At 39.7% G+C, this 17,657-nt stretch overlaps 1 protein-coding gene across 1 annotated transcript; it reads left to right on the forward strand.

Annotated features, from left to right (window-relative positions):
- Positions 1-6,652: 6,652 nt before the first annotated feature.
- Positions 6,653-16,699, forward strand: LOC104327279 (butyrophilin subfamily 3 member A2). Its single transcript, XM_075445864.1, has 9 exons — positions 6,653-6,725; positions 8,362-8,718; positions 9,451-9,735; positions 10,716-10,814; positions 11,334-11,360; positions 14,836-14,862; positions 15,449-15,469; positions 15,645-15,671; positions 16,161-16,699. The coding sequence occupies exons 1-9, from the start codon at positions 6,653-6,655 to the stop codon at positions 16,697-16,699; spliced, it is 1,455 nt and encodes a 484-aa protein (XP_075301979.1).
- The last annotated feature ends 958 nt before the right edge of the window (positions 16,700-17,657 follow it).

Consider the following 17,657-nt stretch of genomic DNA (forward strand, 5'->3'; position numbering starts at 1 on the left):
CTTTCTTCAACTTCCTCCCAAGGTCTTTGCTTTCAACTCACTGCTGACCTAACCCATACTCACAGCATACTCAGAGTAAAGATAGGTAACTCAAACCAGTTAGTGAGCTGAAAGGGCACAACACATCTTAATTATAGATATAACAGCTCCTGATTTCTTCCAGCTTTCTGTGTTTTTTCTCACATCTCCAGTCACTGATGAAATCGAGTGCTGTCAGAGAGAGGTATTCCCATCTGAAAATGGCAATAATGCATCTACAGCAAGCAGGTTCATTCCTGTCAGTGCATCTGATTAAATCCACACCAGCTAATTCAAGTAAATGCAATGGGTTTTCTTCATGGATTTAGCAAAAGTACATTTTCTTACCTGAATTGCAAGAACCTTAAGACTTCTCTACAGGATATGGTTGTGGCGAACCTTTGTCCTCCTATCTTTATCACCTATGAAGGTTATGACTGCATTTTCCACATCCAATAGGGCTAGAGAGGACTGGGCAGTATGATCGGGGGGAAAGGCAGCTGCCAAGATTCATATTGCAAGACCGACATATCTTCTTGTCTCCCAGTTTGTCTCTCTATACTCCTAGGTGGAACAAGGTAGGGAAGTTCCTTCTCATCCTCCTGTGCAAAACTATTCTATATTCAACCACCATTTAGCCAGAAGGCACTGCAGTACGACTTAAAAGTGTGTCATGAACAACTTAGCAGGGAGCTTCTTTTCTACCGCAAGTTGAAGTGTTTCTGTTTGCATCTGGATCTAGGTAGTGTTGGGATTTTTTTCCATATTGTTCTTATTACGTCCTGTTGATGATCAGCGAACAATTTCAGTCAACTTTCATCTTACTTGTATCCGTCAGTTCTTCTGCCTCCTGGACATCCTTTGAACAAGCATTCAGTGCCCTCAGGAGACTACTGTCTCTCTTTATATATCCAGATTGTACCGAAGATTCTTGAAAAAGGGATGTCCCGGAGGTTTTATGTGAGGCAGTATGATAATATGCTTTGGTTTGAGGTTATTTTTTGTATGGGGGGGTTGGTTTTTTTTCTGGGGGTAGTGTCTTTTGTCCTGGTTTTCTTTCTTCTTGTCATTGAAATTCAATACCTACTGAGTAGGTGTTTTGGTGGATTTTTTTTTACTTCTTGAAACAAAAGCATGACTGTGGAAACAAAGGCTACAAGGCAAACTGTACCCATCTCTTTCATATTTCAAATTTTTGAGGCTCGTTTGATCAATTTTGTCCAAATTTGATTGAACAGTGGAGTTTCTCAGAGCTATGAATTTTCTGTAAGTTCTGCAAAAAGATTTGCATATTCTTCTAGGGAAAGGCAAGTATTTGTGCTATTCCAAGGGAATTAATCTATGTAATAGGGCTACAGTCATAATCTATTTCCCTGCAATAACTGCATAGCTGGAGTTCATGAGCTAGCTGAAGTGCTGTCTGGAAAAATAAAACAAAATAAAATAAAGTGAAATAAAATAACCTCCTAGCACCCCACGCCGCCACATTTGATACAAAGAGAAAGAGTCTCCCCATCACTCAAGGCTGGCTTTTTCTCAACAGTCAGTTGGACCTACTCTCAGACACCCTCCAAGATAACAAAAGAAAAACAGATTTTGTCTTCTCTTTACACTAGGACATTGGATACTGGTGCATTTGTGTTAAATCCTACAATCACGTAGCAAAAGAGACTTTGGAATGAGCATCAAACAGTTTTGCAAAATAATATTTCCAGAGACAAAGCTGCTGGAAGCATGGAGAAGACTGCTCGAAAATGAACCTGCTGAATGACGGAGCCTACGATGACATCAAAAATGTGAAATGTGATGCTCTCTCATGTGAATCTTGTTGTTTGCATAGAAACACCATAGCAGTAAGGGTTGAATTTCATAACTGGACTCCCCGTTTCATCTGCATTTGGATGATGCCATCAATGCCCAGGAATGCAATATTCTGCCTGGGATGTTTTTAATGGCCCAGATCAAAGTCCATACACCTTTTAGGCACAGCTCCTTGATTCTGCTGAATTTGGTACAGCTTTGAAGAAAATAAGGTAGGAATATTTTAGGTCTGACAAATTCTTCTAGTATACATGACTTGCATTGTGAGAAACATGATATATGAAAGGCAACCTGTTGTACAGAAAGCTTTTAGCCACTTTTTTGTTTATCAGGGAAAAAAAAAAGACATGCTTCATAAAGACACAAAATGGGAATGTCTGGGATCTCTGCTAGAATTTGTTTAGCTGAATAGCAGAGAACAAATTGAAGCTGCAATAATGTAAATACTTCATTATAATGTCATTATAGATTCTTGAGAAAATTAGCTTGTTTATTTCTAACCCTAATACTTCTACTGCACTCTCTATTTTCATTGCAAATTATTAGAAAACAAGTGTAAAAATTTGCAAACAAAGGGAGGTGTCACCAAAGCAAGTCATGTTTGGACTTAGCAGGAAGAAGTATTGACAGCAGGTCTTTCCTGCCTAATTATCATGTAACTTCCCAAGAAGATTTTAATGTCACTCATCAGAAGCTATATAACAAAGTGCTATTTTGGTATCATCTAATCTAGCTGTGATTCTGAAATTAAGAGCTGGCTGGTTTTGTAAGAGAACTGCAACTGGATATGGAAGGCGTAATAGGGAAATAACCAATTTATTCCCTTAATGAGGCAGAAGGACAGTACTAAGTTTTCCACAGCAGAGGCATTACTCTTTAGGAAAAAAAGCTACCATTTACAGCTTTTTTTACAGTACACCCAGTGAAAGTAATACTTCCAAGTTCCTATCTCTGTATTGCATAGAGAGTACACGTAACTTTGAAAATATTTTTGACACATTTTTGAGGATGTAGTGTGCGAGGGAACAAATGCAAATGATCATAAACCTCCAATTTTTGGTCAAAAGTTTGATAAAAGGAGCCCTCCTCCATGTGTCAGGATTTAGCTTTCCATTTATTTATCAGGACGGTCCTCAATGCTGTGTCTGGAGAGAGGTGCCTTCATTTTCAGAGATAATCTTCAAGTGAAACAAACACTTGTTTTCCTGAGATTGTGAAAGACAATGGAGTTTTAGTTATGATTCATCTCATGATATGATAAACCACTGTATTTTATTAAAGCAATCACAGCCCTGGATTCCAATTAAGCTGCTGTGACCTTGGCTGTTTGAAGACAAGGTTTCAGGTTTCAGCTGGATTTATTGTCCCTCTCCAGTCAAAGGAGGGACAGGCAGCTCTACAACAGGATGGATCCTGCCTGGGGGCCACAAAAACCCCCAGAGTTTTCAGTCTAGGTGTGGCCTCATGCCTGCAACATCTTTGTACGCAGAATCCATCCCACCTTTAAGTGAAGGGAAATTGAACCCCAGATAGATGTTCATTAGTCTTTTTCTCTGTGAAGGGTCTGAGTCTTGCCAATCGAGTTGTTTTTCTGCTCACTACAGATCTTAACTTCCTCTCTCTCTCTAGTATAGAAATAAGGCTGATGTAATTGAATCATAAGGTCTTGCATTTTAAAGTTCTAAACTGTGCAGTTTCTAAATTGCTCTGTTTTCCCAGCTGATCTCTGTCTTGTATAATTTCAAATCATCCTAGTGGGTAATGGGCTCATGCAACACATCATTTTGGTTTCTCTACCTCCCATTCATGCCATTTTCTCAGTTTTATAGAATTGTTGGAAAGCCATGCTAGAAAATGAGTTGCACTGCACAGGTACAAAAGGATTTGAAACATAATCCTCTCACTGTACTTTAGAACGAGGTGTGTAGGCAAATCAAGCCTTTGGATATCTCCTACTATAGGTTGTTGCTATCTGCACGTATTGGCTGGAGTATTGCACCCAAGGGCAAGAAAAATCATTTGTGGTTAAAGTTCAGGTTTTAATACTTGTAAGCTTTAGTGAGGAAATTAGTGAAGTCTGTGTTCTCTATAGATATGGAAAGAGAAAGTACTTCTGCTCAGGTAATACAAGCCAAAGGTTCCTCACCTCCATAAACCATGCTGAAGTTAAAATGGATACTTCAGATCTTGTTATTCAGGTAAGGAATTAAAGTCTGACTGAAACAGAGTTGCACATGATTAGGTTTTTGGAGGGGTTTGCGTGAATATTTGAGCTGGTGGTTTGCTATTTACAGCCCCCAGGAAATGATTCCAGTTTGGTACTGAAAAGGCTTCCTTCTTGCCTGGGTCAGTGGGAATGTGTTATGTTTGTGGGTGCCGTTTTAAAGAACTTGTTAAAGATCATTTGAGTTTCTTTTTATTTATTGCCTTAATGTAATGAATAAAAGACTCCTCTTACTTATGAGTATATAATACCTAAATCTGATCTATGATTTTGATTTTTGAATCAGATTCTACCTCCTAGCAACCTTAAAGAGATTTGCCACCACAATGCTAATTGTTATTTGCTACGTTGCTCAAAAGAGATAGTTTGCTGAAACTGTTGCGGTGGATGGGGTTGGTCTGAGGATGGCAACGTGCTGATTCTGAAATAGATTTCCACTTATGAAAGAAAATTTATTTGCTCTTTTTGTGTTCAGAAGTATAGACTTGTTATTTATTTGTCTGGTAGGTATATACCAATGAGACTTATTATATATACCATGACACAGATAATCTTGATTAATGATAATGATGATGATTTATACTCAGGTATAAATGTATTCTGCAGATGATCCATATAACATATACGGATTTTTACATTCATGTGTGTGCAAGCAATGAAAGATAGCTAAATTTTCCAGCTGGTAAATGGTACAAATCTGTGGCATTTATTTTGTCTTTCCTTTTTAAAAAATAATAAATGGCTTGTGTCTGAGAGCCTTTAGCTTGTTTTGGAGAGTGTAATGGTAAATGGTAAAATTGTACAGAGCTGGTTTCTTACGCACATTGTAAAATGGCAGCTGCTTGGCTGAGATGTCCAGAAAGATCCCAATCTTTTCCAGCTTCCCACTCAAACTAAATGGGTCCAAGGATCTGTGTGAGCCCAATACTTTATTTCCCAGTATTGTCTCCCAGGTGTGTATTCTTCCTTTGCCAACACAAAAGTGTATGGGAATCAAACCTCTGCTCCTTGATTGGCACGTATCAGATGGTGCCAGTATCCAAGGACGCATGGTGTCTGGAAAGAGAAGTACGATGTTTTTTACCTTCATGTGTGTGCAAGCAATAAATCTTTAGCTAAATTTTGGACCCGGTCTATGGTGCAAATTTTTGCCATTTATTTTCTGTCTTTCCTGTTTTTAAAAAAAACATTTGTCCCATGTCTGAGAGACTTTTGCTTGATTTTGAGGAATGTAAAGCAGAAATAAATCTAACACAAGCTGGACACGGTTCTGTAGCTTTGCTGCAGTTTTTAATCCTTTTTATTCTTCCATCATTCCCTCTACATCTTGGAAAACCTAATAATGCCTTCTGGTGAATAGTTAATCATTCAAGAGAAATAGCAATGAATGAGTGTAGATTACAATAACAGCCCTGGCATTCTGCAGTCACAGTCCCTAGCTTCCTTTTCAACTCTTTACTGCTTCACGTTTCTCCTTTGTTAGGAAAGGAAACGTGCACATGGCTTAGCCTTCACAACGAAGTGAACACCTTGCATAGAAAGAGAAATGCTTTTGGGCTCTAAGGAAATCGATCCCTTCCCATGTTGACTTTGGTGATACAAGTAGTCTAGGTTGGTCTAATTTTTTTCAGAGTTTACATGAAAAACTAAGTGGAGGAAAGTACATTTTATAGTAAAATAGCTACTGAAACATCGGGTGAGATTCTGTGCACCTAAATTTATGCCCCTAGAATCTGCATGCCAGTGTATCCTCTGACTTTCTTTACAGCAATTTATAGGTTGCTTCATCTCTACCTATGTATTACCCTCCAAGGATCCAAACATACATACTTAACTCATATACAGCAGGTGAATTCCACCCATTGCTGCTTTTACTGACTATGTAGGCCTGGAACAATAGTTTGCAAGCCAAGGTCAGGAATTTCCCAAGTTGAATCCATGGTTTCAAATTGCACACGCTTCTGCTAGTCTTAGAAGTGTGTAAATTTTTTATTTAAAACAGGAATGATGCAGAAATTTATTTTTTCTCTTCTGGCATTTTTGAAGATCCTTTCTAAAAATCCTAGAGTATTCTTCCAATTAACAATGACAACAGAAGTTTTAACCTAGCAAGTATGAGTAAGAGAAACAACATATGGAGTTTCAGTGCACAGTACATGTTGTCTAGCAGGACTTCTGTCTGCCTCATGGTCTCACCTGCCTGCAGGTAGATGCATCCTATTTGGTTTAGATTTAGCCCCAAGTCATCTGAAAAAATGCTGCTGTCCTGGCTAGAAGTTTCCCGAACACTCAAAAATAACTCTCTTTTCTCTGGTGGCCAAGAGTAAGTCTTAGAATCACAACTTAATTGGTTGAATTCCATTAAAAGCAGCTTATTCTGTCATTTTCCGAATATCACTCAAAAGTACCTAAACACCTCTGACAATTTGTCCTTGTGTCACTCCACATGCAGTGATGTATAGAGAAACATATGGCTCTAGTTTGATTCACTCTTCTGATTTTCTGTTCTGTGCTTGAAAAGATTTCAGGAATCTGGTAAGATTTGTCCTGGAAGTTCTATTTATTAATGTCTTGCAAAACTGCAGGGCGATGGGTTCCAGATATCAACAGGCAACAACTCTTCACATCATTATTTTCCTACTGGTAATTCATTTGGTCACAGGTAAATCTAAGTTCTGTTCGAATCACAATGTTATTTGAAAAGCTATTTAATTTCCGGAGTTCATGGCTAGATCTAAAAATAAATAATTAACTAAATTCAAAATAGATTTGTAGGGGTGGGGGGATGGAAATGCATTTTTTATCTGCAAAATATTTGTAACAATATCTGGTTTTATATCTATAAGACACTCAACATTCCCTCCATTCATTTGCTGAAGCCAGAAGCAAACAGCAGCATTATATGAAATCTTAATACACTTCAATCGTGCAGCTGGTACAAGGCCTAGGCTATACTAAAGACTCCACTAAACTTTCAACATAGGATTGTAAACAGATTCACAGCCTTCCCCACCCCCTGCCCCCAACTGTTTTTCAGAGAGCTTCCTTTCTCTTTTTGGAGAAATTTTTGAGCTTGGCTGTATCTCCCACTTTAGAGTAGTGAACTGAATGGGAAAGTAAGCTCTGTAAAGGGCCACTAGTGTTTTTGCTGTTAAATCTCAACACTGAGCTTGTCCTTTTTCACCAACAACCATTCTGCAACAAGTAGCCTGCATTTGAAATGAAATGTGCTTACTATGGAGTGTTTCATCACCAAACACAGCCATTCTAGTGAAAAGATTATGGACATTTGAAATTAGGTAGGCAAAGCCTACCTTTGTGAGTTCCAGCTTTACAAAATGAACTAGTTTTTCTGCATGATAGACATGCCATTTCTACCTCTGATAAGTGGTGGTGGTGGTGAAGCATGGCAGAGCATAGCAGGGGCCTTCAGTTACAGAAATGTGATTGTATATGCTCATATGGACCTACAGAGATATAATCTGATTACTGTCACAGGCGATCTTCCTCTCCAGTCCTCTTATCCCAGCAGTCTCTGCCTGGTAAGCTAGCCTTCACAGTGGGGGATTATGGAACTTGCTCTTGAGATACCATACTGGTCCAGAGGATTTTCTGATTTATTGATTTTTGCCAGAGCAGAATAGCTCCTTTTTCTTGCATTCACATACCTGTATGTAATCCAATTTCCTATGGGAAGTGCCACTGAAAACGTATGTGACAGTACTGTGTCCACCTCTGGAGTCCTTACTGCGGGAAAGACATGGGCTTGCTGGAGCGAGGCCAGACAAGGGCCACAAAAATGATCAGAGGGATGGAACACCTTTCCTATGAAGAAAGGCAAAAAGACTTGGGGTTGTTAAGCCAGCAGAAGAGAAGGCTGCAGGAACACCTTCTTGCAACCTTTCAGTACTTAATGGGGGCCTACAAGAAAGCTGGAGAGGGACTTTTAGCAGGGCCTGTGCCAATAGAACAGGGGGTAATGGCTTTGAACTAAAAGAGGGTAGATTTAGACTAGATGTGAGGAAGAAATTGCTTATGCTGAGGGTGGTAAAACAGTGGAATAGGTTGCCCAGAGAGGTGGTAGATGTCTCATCCCTGGTAACATTCAAGATCAGGTTGGACAGGGCTCTGAGCAACTTGATGTAGTTGAAGATGTCCCTGTTCATTGCAGGGGGGTTGCTGTAGATGACCTTTAAAGGTCCCTTCCAATGAAAATTATTCTACAATTCTATGATTCTATGATTCAATGACTTTATGATTCTGTGACAGATAATATGTACGTCTATATCTTCTTGCAGGCCAGTATAAAATTATTTCTCCTGACAACCCTGTCATTGGAGTCATTGGAAAAGGAGTCATCTTGCCCTGTCAGCTGAAAGTTAATATAATCCCTGAGAGACTTTCCGTTCAGTGGATATTTACTGGTGACTCCCCAAAAATTGACGTTACCACTTATGACGGAAAAAACACATACAATCCAGTTCGTGAGGATTACGCATACCAGGGGAGGACAAATTTTTTTCAGTCTGAATTTAAGAAGGGAAACTTGTCTCTTCACCTGAAAAATGTCGTGCTCTCGGACAAAGGGAAATACACCTGCAGTGTCTTTTATGAGAATTGGTATGACGAGGTGGTGGTTGACCTGCATGTGGCAGGTGAGTGGAATGGCAGACATTTGCTACTTCTTCCTTAGTCCAGTTGTATAACATCAGAAAGGTCTAGTACCAACGGGCTGGATTCATCTTACTTGCTTTTAGGCGTGTGAAAGACCAGCCTCTGCTATATGTTAGGCTTCCTCTACTGCCAGCAGATTCTGAATAGTCATAGATGTCTTTTTACCAAGTCTTACAGAGGAAGCATAGGCAACACCTTAGCTTTAAAACATTTAAAAATAGGAAAGAGATGAATCCTATGGTAAAACAAGCCTGTTTATTCAGAGGTGAAGTGACTGAAGCCTGACTGAAACTGCATTTGGTAGTGCAACCCATTACTTGCACTCTTGCCCTACACATCATCTTATTTTCTGTTCAGTATTCCGATTTTCATCTATTTGTGATGCCGTCCAACTTTGTTTTACCAGCAAATTTCCAGTCAGTGCTATGCTACTTAATTTTAATTCCAGTTGTTCATGGAGATAACAAAAATCTGTCCAAAGAGGTGTCTCTATCAGGACTTTAAAAGGGAAATTATGTACAAAAATGTCTGATTTTCTTGTAACATGGGAAGAGCTATTTACCAGGATTCTAATGAGAAGTAAAATTTCAAATCTGATAAGTTTACATACTGTGTTTATAGCTAAATCGGGGAAAGACCTTCCAAACATACTGTTTGGTGAGAGAATATCTTGTTTCCTGTTTGTTGGAGCTTGTTTGTTTGCTGTTCTCTAGCTAAAAGTGATGAGTCTTCAGTTTTCCTGGATGGTCATGTGGGTCAGGGCATCAGCCTCACCTGCAAATCACAGGGATGGTTTCCAGAGCCCCAAATAGTTTGGCTGAACAGCACAGGACAGACACGGAAGGAAAAAGTGACCACCCAGGCCATGAAGACTTCTTCGGGTGTTTTTGATGTTGTAAGTTCTATGACTCTCGAGCCAGGATCTGACAAGGAGGTCTCCTGCAGAGTAGTCAATAACCTACTCAACGCCATGTGTGAATCCCGAGTCCTGATTTCAGGTGAGTGACCTCCAGAATCAATCGCTGTCAGGACCAGTTGGTAGGTTGCTGTCCATTGTCTATCCATTGACCCTGGAGTGATCCTGGACACCCAGCCCATGCACAAATGACTGGTTTTTAGATGGATAACATGCTAACAAGTCCATCTTTATGTGTTAGATTACTTGTTACATTCAAGATACGTCTTAGCTATAAATAGTAATGCAAGAGTTCTCGTTACCTGAGAGCACAGTGCCAGTTTGAAGAGGGAAGGATTTAGAAGTGCCAATGAGGAGAAAAAAGGCCCTACAACTCTGCCAGGGTTCCCAGTATAATGACCTGAGACAAATGGAGTAGGCCAATAGGAAATGCTGAATGTCTGCTCCCATCCCCTTCTCTCTCCCTGGCACCACCATGATTACTGTGAGGTTCAGCGTGCGCCTCCCTCTAGATGGATTCCTAGTCTGGAAAGCAGGCAATTTTATTTCGAATGAGAAAGAGGGGGATCCTATTTTTTCCATCTGAAATGCCGCTAAAGACAGTTCTCCTTTGCTGAGAACTTCATCTTGTGGTTCAACAGCGCTGATACCGGTGTCAGAGATGGACTGCTCAGCACATCTCCCTCATAAAGAGGTAGATTCTCCAAACATGCCTCTACCCGTGGCAGTCCGAGTTTGAATGAGTATGGGTGTATGCAAAGTAGAAGTACAGTTCGATTGCCTGCACATAGGCATCTAGTACTATCTCTGATGGCCTGAGCTGGCAGTGCAGCACATGGAAGTTTTGGGATTTAGGGAAGACCTGCAATCTTTAGGAGTGACAGGAGGAGGCTGCAAAGGATATATTACACGTAAAAACAAATAAATAGCAAATAAATGGCACTAGACACATAGCTAATATCACAAATAAAATGGCACTAGACTCATGTGCTTTGGGCACTGAGGCCTGTCATAACTGTTTCACAAGCATTCAGTGAAAGTAACATAATTTGTATTTTACAGATGTCTTCTTTCCTTCCACTTCACCTTGGATGACGGCCTGCCTTGTAATTTTATGTCTTAACATAGCTGTTATTGCTGCTGTAGGTTATAAACTAAACAGTAAGTATTTGCACCTACAATAGTTGATATGGAAGTTTTCATCTACAATGCAAAACAGTAAATGAAAACAGAAATAACATTTTAACATCAGATTCATAGAATCATAGAATCATTAAGGTTGGAAAAGACCTCTAAGATCATCAAGTCCAACCGTAACACCATACCATCATGCCTACTAAACCTACTAAACCATGTCCATTCAGAAAGAAACATATGGTAATGACAGGGGGAGAGAAAAAAAATAACCAATGTATAGTCAAAAGTAGAATATGGGTGTGGGGGTGCATGTGTGTGAACACACAGAGAATATTCTGAAGGGATGTCATTACTATGGGATGCCAATTTTTATGACCACAGATATTTACAGGCATAGAATATTATTTTATCTTTTAGAAGAGTGGATTTTTTAAAAATTTCTCTTTTTGAAACAAGAAAGTTTGAAATTATATTTCAATATTCTCAATAGACATCTTGTTTAAAAAATAACAAGATTCAAAAAGTTTCTTTTTGTTTTTCCAGGCAGTTTTACACAATCCCGTAAAGCAGGTGAGTAGTGAAGAAGATAAATGTAAACGCACACAAACATATTTTAGGAGAGAAGTTTCTGTTTCTGAGCCAGCAACACCCTCAGAAGCAGTTTTATAGGTGTGATAGTAGTGCAGGCATGACCAGTGTTTAAGTATTTCAGTTTTGCAGAGCACCAAGGTGAAGTGGGGGTATTTGGACACAGCTCAGCTCTGAGTACTGCCACTGCTGCTTAGCCAGGGAGTTTTGCTTCTTTCACTCATAGGCTAATCTCGTTGTCAGCAAAGACAAACTTGGAGTACTCTCCTGCTGTATAGACTCCAACACAACAATACAGTCAATGGCTTCTGTTGCTCCAGAGCTCGCTCAATTGTTCCTCAAGACAAGAATAAATATATATATATACACACATGCTGAAATGTCAATATCAGCTGATGAATCCAACACAATTTTTTTTTTTAATCTATCTGCCTACTTGCATGTGGAAGTTCTCCAGCATTTCTCCAGATGTGAGGTTATAGAGGAGCTTCTTCAGTAAACGCGTGACAGTGTTGCTCTTCCAGTAACCCAGTACCTCATTTTTCTTCGGGTATTTCTAAGGTCTTTTGGTACTGAAATAACTCTCTGTTAAAATGACTTAATTTTTCTACAAAACTGAGGGATTCAGCTTTCAACTAGCATTCCAAATCCTTTGACTGGTATAACTGATTTTTTATTGTTTTGAGATACAGAATAATTAATATTGCGCTCTTTTTTTCCAGTAAGAATGAGGCAGAACATGGTATCAGGTAAATGTTCCTTGAAAACTGTGAAGATATCTTGAAAACATCAAATAAAAGATGCTCTTCTAGGGTATTTTATTTCTTGAAGATGATTCTCAAAAGTAGCAGCCATTCTCAGCATAAAGGATCCAATGACAATTGGTCGTATTGTTGTTTGTAGTTAAAAAGTAGTGACTCCTCCTGAAGTAGAGTAAATCACTCAGGGTAATCCTCTGATGCTTGCAAGATGGTGACCAGACTGATACACCATGATGTAGCATGATTGCACTGATTTCTCAAGGTATAACTTACTGATGCTGTAATTGCTCTGAAAATGCCATTGTTCTATGCCAGATCCATGCTCCATTTATTGCATGGCTGGATTACAGTTATCCATGTATTCTGATCTTTTGCCTCCTCTGTTTCAACCTGATAATAATTCCCAAGATTATAGGAAACAGTAACATTAAGTAACAAGCCTTGAACTGTTTACTGCTAAATTACACCCAATGGCTTTGACTCTGATCTTCTCATCCAGACAGTCTAGCCTGAAGAAACAAGTAACAATTCCTGCTGCAATTTCTGCAAATTCTGTGTGTTGTCAGCATATATTTCTTGCCAAATAATGATAACAGTAAAGAAGTTAGGGCCAGACATAGTCTAGAGGATCTCAGTTATCTCATTTTGTCCTGCTAACTTAGCAGTGAGCTTCATTTTATTTAAGCTTCTAAAACAGAAGAAGTCTCACGGTCTTCCTGAGAGTCTTGTCTTTGTCATCTGCTAAAAGAAACAGGAACATTCAGAGTGAGATCAGATTCAAACAGTCTGAGAAAGCTATTATTGGGAAGAAGACCTGGGAGATGGGGGAGGGACTTCCTACAATGAATATAAGGGACCTACAAAGCAACTAAATGAGAGAAGAGACATTTGTCATGTAGATACCTGAAAGAGGTCAGATGAAGTTCATCAAATCTCTCTAGCCACTTCGGAGGTCCTCCAAATTCGTATGCTAATTCACCTGTTCGTTTATTTGACTTCACAATTCTCTGTGCAATCAACCTCCTTTACCTCACCAAATAGATTAAGTTGATCATGGGTGGTCCTATGTTAATATATTGTTGACGAAGAAGAAAACAAAACTGTTCAAGAAAATATTGTAATTAAACTTTTAAAATTTGATATTGAAATTTATACATTAATAATCTTGTATCATTTCTTTCAGATAAAGGACGTTTGAAGGCACAACTAGGTAAGGACACAGTTTTCCTGTTTCTTTTATTACTTCTAGGGTGTATGCTATTTACATCCCCAAAAGAGTAAATGAGATATAGATTTTTATATGAAGTACTTCTGGATGTGTCTGTTCCCTTCAACAAACATTTTCACGACCTGTTTTTGTGTTTGATTATGAATTTGAAAAATGATCCACTTCCAATAACTTGTTGGAGCTTTAGTAATTGAGGACAAATAAATAATTTAAAAGCTCATCTCATAATTTTTAACTTCTGAATTGAACCAACTGGCCAGCCAGTAATGTGCGTTTTTTCTTTCATTTTTTTGTTTTGTTTCTTGATCAACTTAGAATCACAGAAGAAAACAAACAAAGGAGGTAAATACAATTCTACAATTAAGACAATGTTAATCAAATCTTACAGGTAGGAATATAAGAGAGAATGAAAATAAGCTACTTCATAAAATAGCATAGCAGCTTGCCTTTATTCAAGTGATTGTTACTTCTGTTTCATTCTTAGTCACTGCTAAAATATGTTATTTAGTGTGTCTCTGTTTCTAAGAGGCTTACAATGCTTATCTGCTTCTACATAATCTCTCTGCCTGGAGTCTTGCTGACTGTGCTGAGATTTCTCGAAGCTCTGACCTGCCACTCCTGCTCTTTTTCACTTTCTGGTCAAATTATTCAAAAGCTGTAACTAGCATCACAAAGCCAAATATGTACGGCTCAGACTCTGTATCTTGAGAAATATTGCCTTGGATGTTTAGCTCCATACAAAGTAAGTATTAAGGAAAATGCCATGTCATGCTTCCCCCTCTCTTCCTGCTTCATCCCTCAACGGACGTACCCACCTGGAAAGGTCACGTACAGCAAAGACCCTTCTGCAGGTCAACTCCTTTTGAATGAGTAGGCCTTCTGAATGCCATGCATCTTAGGGCATCTCGCATAACATGAGACAGCCTGTGCCTATGAGTATACAGTAGACAAATAACATTAGATGACTTCTGTGCAAAAAGGACCATACTATCAGAGCCATCGATATTGATCACCAATATTACTAATTGCACCTAGAGAACTCAAAAATAGATATCTGCATTTTATCACCTGAGCCTGCATATCAAATTGTTTTGACTATGTTCATTTTGGGTTGAAATTCAGCTGTTTATATGTGGATTCTGCTGAGATGCCATGAGGTTTCCTGCCCAGGGCACAGCATTTCAGACAGCACTAGAGGTGTACAACTAAGGGAAAAGGGTAAGAAAAAGAAAAAGATAAGTGCCTTAACTCTAGAGCATAGAAACAGTACAGTATGGTTGCATTAATTTACACCTGACTTTTATCCATAACGTATGCTTTTAAGAATTTAAGTTTTCACATGGCAAATTTTAAAGGAAAATATAATTTCAGTATTTGCACAGTGATAGAACTGTTTTATTCAGCTCTCACCTCTTAATTGTTATCTCCTCGAGTTTTGATTTCACTGAGTAAAGTTCTTCTTTTACAGCAACTTCTGAAAGCAGAGATCACCTTGGTGAGAAAGCATCTTGTCTAAATCTCAGATTTTTAGAAACATCATAAAAAATAAAGCAAGTGTTCAGAAAAGCCTGGCTCTGTCATCCATGAGGCTGAAGCCAATGATAATATCTCCTCAGAGTGAGGTTCAATTTTCTCCTTCAAGAGATTTGTCACACGGCTTGCTATAATACCTCTCTGGACTATGAATATTCCTCCTTGTTGGAAACTTTTCTTACCTAAAAGCTATATCAAAGCTACAGACACCTATGCTGCATCATGGTTTGGTTTTTTCCTTACAAATCATGTCCAACTGAACCATTAAAGTGACAGCCAATAAATTAATTTCCTCCACACAGCCCAGCTGGCTGATTTCATGTCCTCTAAAATGCTTATTAAGTGTAAACAAATCCAGAACTTCTGTAGAGCCCGAGTTTGTGCCCTCACCTTGCAACAGAGACTCAAAAATTTAAATCAAATCGATTAAAAAAAACCCCTCATACTGACCCATGATATTGCTTGATCTCCTGTTGTTTGGGATTGTCTGACTTTGAAAAACCCCTCACAAAGTAAGTGTTAATAACAAGAACATCCTTCCCTTTCAGAGCGACTCAAAGCTGAACAGGGTAAGTGGTTTCAAAGTCTTATTTTATTGATAGAAGTATTGGTGTATGAAGTAAAGTCAACAGAATCACAGTAATGACAGTAATTGCACATAGGTAGACAGAAATGTTGTATGTTGACTAGCATCTAAGAGCCCGATAGAATCATAAAACGCTACTCTCTCTTTCCTTTCTGTAGATTTCTGGGAAGCCAGAAGCCATGCAGGTAAGTTGGCAGGAGGAAGCGTGTGAAAATGCAGTGGCCACCTGTCCAAGCTACCCTGAAATGACAACACCATGATTTTAGAGATATACCGACTAAACTGGAGTCACAGGAATACGCCTGGCTTGGTTAGCGGGAAATGAGACTGGGATGTGGCTGTTGGGAAGACCAAGAAAAGAAGTTGCTGAAAGGTGTTCCAAGTCTGGGGTGGGATGGGGACACAATTCTGGAGAGGACAGATGGTGGTATGGAAAAGAGAGATTTGTGGTAAAGTGTGTGGACTTGCACCCCCAGAGAGGACATGGCTGTGAGAGCTCCCAGGGGCCTCTCAGTTCATCAGTGATTGCATGCCCTGTTCTGGGGAATTTTGAAATTCCTTGTGGAATTGCACCAGGACTGTTCAGACCCTGGAACACTTCATCCCATAGCCCTGTGTGGAGAGAGGTCCTTGAGCCACTCTGCTGATTGGATGATTCTCATTTTCCCCTCCAGTTCCCATTACTGTGAATGCTGACTGCCAAGTCCTGGAGCTCCAGGTGCCAGGGGCTCCAGATGTGGGGAGCAACATGTCTGAACCTGCTGTCCTGAATGCTGCCTCCACGGTTCCTGTCCTGGTGGGGAAGGAAGGGTTCTCAGCTGGGAAACACTACTGGGAGGTGGAGGTGGGCCAGCAGCAGGACTGGGTGCTGGGGGTGCTGAGGAAGACAGGGAGACCGAAGGAGGAAGGGTTCCTTCCTGGGGAGCACTACTGGGCTCTGCACAGATCCCAGGGAGACATTTTCTCTAGCGAAGGAGACCACCAGATTGCGAAGCGGCAGATGAGTGATTCAGTGATTGGTGTGCATGTGGACTTGGAGGAAGGGCAAGTGAGCTTTTATGAAGCAAAGCAGATGGGCATCATGGTGAGCATGCCTCTAAGGCTTGGAAAGGACCCTGCAGAAAAGTTTTACCCATTTCTATCCAAAAAGGAAGGGGAGCACACACCTGCTATCCACCCAGTCTTAATCCCTGTCCCTTTAAAGCTTCATTAAATAGAAGTGTGAGATCTAACTAATTAGGAAAAGAAGTTTTGGTAGAAAGAAGAAGGGAGAAGTTAAATCTCAGACATCAGTAATGTGAAATTAAATAAGAAGAATCACACAGACACACAGAGTGGTAGCGGTTGCATGGCACCTCTGGAGATCATCTACTCCAATCCCCCTGCTAAAGCAGGGTCACCTAAAGCAGGTTGCAGAGGACTGCGTCCAGGTGTGTTGTGAATATGTCCAGAGAAGGAGACTCCACAACCTCTCTGGGCAGCCTGTTCCAATGCTCTGTCACCTTCAAAGTAAAGAAGTTCTTCCTCGTGTTCAGATAGAACTTCCTCTGCTTCAGTTTGTACCCATTGCCCCTTGTCCTGTCACTGGGCACCACTGAAAAGAGTCTGGCCCCGTCCTCTTGACAGCCACCCATAGGATATTTTTAAGCATTTATGAGATCCCCTCTCAGTCTTCTTTGCTTCGGGCTAAACCAGTCGAGCACCCTCAGCCTTTCCTCCTAAGAGAGAGGCTCCAGACTGAAACCTGAGGCTGAAACATGAAAAAAAATCAAGAAAGGAAAAAAGAATCAGCTAGTTGAAAGAACATCGGGATCAGTTTCAGAAAACCCTAGGCAAGAGTCTGAGTTCCCATTACAGGTCATTAAAATCTTATCAGTACAGCAACAGTTTCAGCTGCATGAAGATAGAATTGTAATTCAGGTGATGTTATATAGCCTGTCTCTCTTTCTTCTCTAGGCAATGTGACTTGTACTCAATGTTCTCTATTTATGTTAGGTTGAATGCCATTCCTAAAGTTAGGCAAGCCAGATCTAACATTCTTGTATCAAGAAATGAAATAAATGTATTTTGAAGGAAAAGAGTGTTGTTTTGAAATTTTTTCTTTTAAACTTTAAGCTTATTGGAAAATTTATTGTAGGAAAAAGAGTTAAAAGAGAGGTTGTGTTTTCCAA

The sequence above is a fragment of the Opisthocomus hoazin genome, chromosome 33 (genome assembly GCF_030867145.1).
Source record: "Opisthocomus hoazin isolate bOpiHoa1 chromosome 33, bOpiHoa1.hap1, whole genome shotgun sequence".
Taxonomy (NCBI): domain Eukaryota; kingdom Metazoa; phylum Chordata; class Aves; order Opisthocomiformes; family Opisthocomidae; genus Opisthocomus; species Opisthocomus hoazin.